Source organism: Mus pahari, chromosome 14 (genome assembly GCF_900095145.1).
Source record: "Mus pahari chromosome 14, PAHARI_EIJ_v1.1, whole genome shotgun sequence".
NCBI classification, from domain to species: domain Eukaryota; kingdom Metazoa; phylum Chordata; class Mammalia; order Rodentia; family Muridae; genus Mus; species Mus pahari.
The window spans coordinates 73,624,840-73,629,930 of record NC_034603.1 but is presented as its reverse complement, the minus strand read 5'-3'; the positions used below and the strand labels follow the sequence as shown (position 1 = coordinate 73,629,930).

The 5,091-nt window shown below is 53.1% G+C and overlaps 1 protein-coding gene across 1 annotated transcript in view; it reads left to right on the top strand.

Moving 5' to 3' along the window:
* Scn4a (sodium voltage-gated channel alpha subunit 4) overlaps positions 1–3,705 on the top strand; it is a 30,525-nt gene extending 26,820 nt beyond the window's left edge. The window contains exons 22-24 of the mRNA XM_021213681.1: positions 391–495; positions 1,057–1,327; positions 2,441–3,705. Of these exons, the coding sequence (XP_021069340.1) occupies positions 391–495; positions 1,057–1,327; positions 2,441–3,705 (1,641 nt within the window). The remainder of the gene's footprint in view (positions 1–390; positions 496–1,056; positions 1,328–2,440) is intronic.
* Positions 3,706–5,091: the final 1,386 nt, after the last annotated feature.

Here is a 5,091-nt window from a genome sequence, read left to right as displayed (position 1 = left end):
TCTCTCTCTCTCTCTCTCTCTCTCGTTGTTGTTGGGGTTTTTTGTTTGGTTACTTGGTTGGTTTTGGTTTTTTGAGACAGGGTTTCTCTGTGTAACCCTGGCTGTCCTGAAACTCACTCTGTAGACCAGACTAGTCTCAAACTCTGCCTCCCAAGTGCTGGGATTAAAGGCATGCTCCACCACCGCCTGGCTTATCCACCCCATCCCCCCTTCTGTAGGCCCAGTTTTTCCCTTCTTCACTGCTCTACCTCCTGTCCCTCCAAAGCTCTGTCTCCCCAATCAGACACTTCTTAAAGGGTGATGCCACCTTCAAGGTGGTATTTGAAGTAGGGGGTCCTGGAAGCAGGGAGAGGGACCCACCTCAGTCTTACTGTCTCTGTCCTACTATACTTTGGAGGGAAAGACATCTTCATGACAGAGGAACAGAAGAAATACTACAATGCAATGAAGAAGCTTGGCTCTAAGAAGCCCCAGAAGCCAATTCCCCGGCCTCAGGTACCAGGTTCTGGGCCCTCCTTCTGTGGTTAGCCTCCTCTAACAGGCTGCTGCCTACGAGGCCAGCAGGAATCAATGCAGCCTGTGCTCTGCCCGCCACCTTTGGGAACTCATAACCTCACAAAGGCTCCGCCCAAGCACAGCAAGAGTCTCTGGGCTCCTGTTATTAGATTAACGCTCATCTAGCCCCACGCAGCTTCCCTCCTATGTGGACCTCTGGCCTGTGAGACAGGAACAGAATGCGGAGGGCCACACAGTCCAGCAAGCCATGACTTGGGAAGAAGGGTAGAGAGGACTAGGCGAAAAGGGGAGAAAGGGAGAAGAAAGGGTCCCAGAGTGGTGAATACAGGACAGAGAGAGAGAGAGAGAGAGAATAATATTCTAGAGCCTTCCCTCCTGTGGCACCCTTCACCACTATCCTTTACACCATCTCCCCCTTCTCCCCTCCTCCCCCATGCTATCTTTGTGCCATCCCGTGCCACCCACGCATACCCATCCCCATCCTGTCTGGGTCCTGGCCATATCCCCCAACCCCATGGCCCATGTGTGCATGTTCTGCAGAACAAGATCCAAGGCATGGTGTATGACTTCGTGACGAAGCAGGTGTTTGACATCTCTATCATGATCCTCATCTGCCTCAACATGGTGACGATGATGGTGGAGACGGACGACCAGAGCCAGCTCAAGGTGGACATCCTGTATAACATCAACATGGTCTTCATTATCGTCTTCACAGGGGAGTGTGTGCTCAAGATGTTTGCCCTGCGCCATTACTACTTCACCATTGGCTGGAATATCTTCGACTTCGTGGTTGTCATCTTGTCCATTGTGGGTGAGCTGGCAGGGCTGCACCAAGATGAGCTAACCAGGGGAACCCTTCCTCCTGCACACAGGCCTGCTATGGCCCCTGAAAACTCACACACCTCTACAAACACACACACATGTACAAACACACACGTGTGTCTGCCAGTCTTTCACCTTGAACACACAAAGGCATTGCTCATAGGCCACCTGTCACCCCAGACACACTGGCCCTATCGGTGTATGTGTACTTGGGCACCCCAAGACACACTGGCTGGATCAGCGCATGTGTACTTGGGCACCCCAAGACACACTGGCCGGATCAGCGCATGTGTACTTGGACGGCCACACGTTGAATCAAAAGCACAAGATGGGGCTGGAGTGGTAGCTCAGTGGATAATGCGCTTGCTGCAGAGGTGTGAGGATCTGAGTTTGAGCCTCAGAATCTAAGTAAGTAAGCTGGGCATGGTGGCACATGCTTGCTGGGACCCTGGGGAGCAGGGGGTCCCTGGCCAGCCACCCTAACCTAATCATTGGACCCTAGAGCCAGTAAGAGACCCTGTTGCAAAACTCAAGGTGGGTGACATCTGAGGAGAAATGACACATTAGGTTTTCTTCTGGCTTATGTCCATGCACACACATGTGCGCGCACACACACACATACACACTATATGTGTATAAGTAAGAATGTACATGTAAGCATGTACACACACATGTACACATTTATACAAATAAGGACATATATACATGTAAACACACACACACACACACACAAATAAGAAAAGAATCTTTATAGATGGAGAGGAGAACAGATGTGTCTGAGACCACGGCAGTAAGTAGCTACTGTTTACTAAGGGTTCACTGTAGGCCAGACATTTGCTATGTACTTAATAGGCATAGCTCTGTTTTCCATAGCAAAGCCATCTCACTCCCCTCTTACAGAAGAGGACAAGCCACGTGGCTATTCTCTCCTCCCTTCTCCCCATCCATTTTAGCATATCCCACCTCTAACCGTCAGGACACAGTCATCCCCTGCACCCCGAAGAGCCCTAGAAGCCGTGCTCGGAGGGTTGAGCACACCAGGCCAGGCCCCCAGACCTCCATGTCCCCGGTTCCCTGACTGCGCCTCTGTTTGTCTCTGTAGGTCTCGCACTCTCTGACTTGATACAGAAATACTTTGTGTCACCCACACTGTTCCGTGTGATCCGCTTGGCTCGGATCGGGCGTGTCTTGCGTCTGATCCGTGGGGCCAAAGGCATCCGGACGCTGCTGTTCGCCCTGATGATGTCCTTGCCCGCCCTCTTCAACATCGGCCTCCTTCTCTTTCTGGTCATGTTTATTTACTCCATCTTCGGCATGTCTAACTTCGCTTACGTCAAGAAAGAGTCGGGCATCGACGACATGTTTAACTTTGAGACCTTTGGCAACAGTATCATCTGCCTCTTCGAGATCACCACGTCAGCTGGCTGGGACGGGCTTCTGAACCCCATCCTCAACAGTGGGCCCCCAGACTGTGACCCGATGTTGGAGAACCCAGGCACCAACATCAAGGGTGACTGCGGCAACCCATCCATCGGCATCTGCTTCTTCTGCAGCTACATCATCATCTCCTTCCTCATCGTGGTCAACATGTACATTGCCATCATCCTAGAGAATTTCAATGTGGCCACAGAAGAGAGCAGTGAGCCCCTCTGTGAGGACGACTTCGAGATGTTCTATGAGACCTGGGAGAAGTTCGACCCTGACGCCACTCAGTTCATCGACTACAGTCGCCTTTCTGACTTTGTGGACACCCTGCAGGAGCCCCTGAAAATCGCCAAGCCCAATAAGATCAAGCTTATCACATTAGACCTGCCCATGGTACCCGGGGACAAGATCCACTGCCTGGATATCCTCTTTGCCCTGACCAAAGAGGTGCTGGGTGACTCTGGGGAAATGGATGCCCTAAAACAGACCATGGAGGAGAAGTTCATGGCAGCCAATCCCTCCAAGGTCTCCTACGAGCCCATCACCACCACCCTCAAGAGGAAGCAGGAGGAGGTGTGTGCTATCAAAATCCAGAGGGCTTACCGCCGCCACCTGCTGCAGCGCTCTGTGAAGCAGGCCTCTTACATGTACCGCCACAGCCAAGAAGGCAATGGCGACGGGGCCCCCGAGAAGGAGGGATTGCTTGCCAACACCATGAACAAGATGTACGGCTCTGAGAAAGAGGACAACGGTGTGCAGAGCCAGGGGGAGGAAGAGAAGGGCTCAACAGAGGATGCTGGAGGTCACACCACCACGGAGGTCACACCCCCCAGCAGCTCAGACACTGCCCTGACTCCTCCTCCTCCTCCTTCTCCTCCACCACCATCATCACCACCACAAGGGCAGACAGTGCGCCCAGGGGTCAAAGAGTCTCTTGTCTAGAGAGTAGCGTCAAGGCTGCACGCAGAGTTGGGGAACGGGGCTTTGCGATGGTAGGGGGGTGGGGCTCTACAGGGCTTGACACCTGGGCTGAGGGAAATGGAGATTGTGCTCAGGGTTCAGGTGGGTCTGAAGCCCCCACCTCCTGATTTCATCTTGATGATGCTCTGACATCCTCTCAGCCAGGGGGAAGGCAGGACGTCAGAATGCTGTTTCCTTCTTGGGGAAGAGTCAGCATACCATGGAGGGGTTAGCCACCTTTCCTGTCACTACTTTAAGAGCCCAGGTCCCCCAGCTCTAGCCAGGACAAAGACAAACCTTAACCCCCAAACCTACACCTGACCCTAGAGCTTAGCTACCCCTCCAACCCCCCATGATTCTGGGACACAGCTCCCCCACCCCCGTCCCCCACCGGCTCAGGAATGCCCTGAAAAGGGGAAATGGTTCTGGTACAGAAATTGTCACACCGAGCCAATTGGCCGCTGGATCCGGATGTATCAGGCTGGAAAAGATGACTTCTGAAACCTTCCGCCCAGTCATATCCAGGCCGGTGGACAGCTCCCCTGGCTGGCCCCTGGGGGAAGAATTAAGGAAGGATTGTCCTGAGGAATTACCGCTCTCTAGATTGCATGGATGGGTCATACAGGCTGGGTCCTGCCAGCTGCATTCATGTACTTGAGCCTGAGCGTCCACATATGCCTGAGGTCAGGTTGGAAGCTCTCCAATAAGAATCCTTCTGTTCCCTCCTCCTTGTCTTCCTTTGACCACCAGGGCTCGTGGGAGCCCCATCAAGCCCAAGAGACCTTCTTCCTGTTTCTTCTCTGCCCATCTCTCCCCTGCCCCTTCTCTGCTTCCTCAAGCGACTCTGAGAATGTTAGAACTCAGCACACGGGGAGATGTGTTGATGCAGGGGCGTGCAGTAAGAAGGCTCACCAGACTCGGCTTCTTGCTTCCTGCTTCCTGGAAAACCACTTTCCCCCTGAGACGGGGTTTCTTTTCTCTGTGTATCCCTGGTTATCCTGGAATTCATTCTGTAGATCAGGCTGGCTTCAAACTCAGGGATCCGCCCACCTCTGCCTCCCATGTGCTGAGATTAAAGGCTTGCGCCACCACAGCCAAGAGGAAAACCACCGTGCTTAGCTCTGCTTACCAGGATCTGACTTCGCCAGGCTCAAGAGTACAGAGACGAGGCTTGGAAGAGGGGATGAGGGTCCTGCTCAGGGGTCTCTGGGTTCAGCAGTCACTTGTGTGTGTGCCTGCTCATCTGTGCTTGTGAACCCGAGTTCATCATGAGTTTGTGCACGACTGTATGTATGTGAACCACTGTGTCTGCAGATACGCATGTGTCTGTGAATGTGTGTGTGTGTGTGTGTGTGTGTGTGTGTGTGT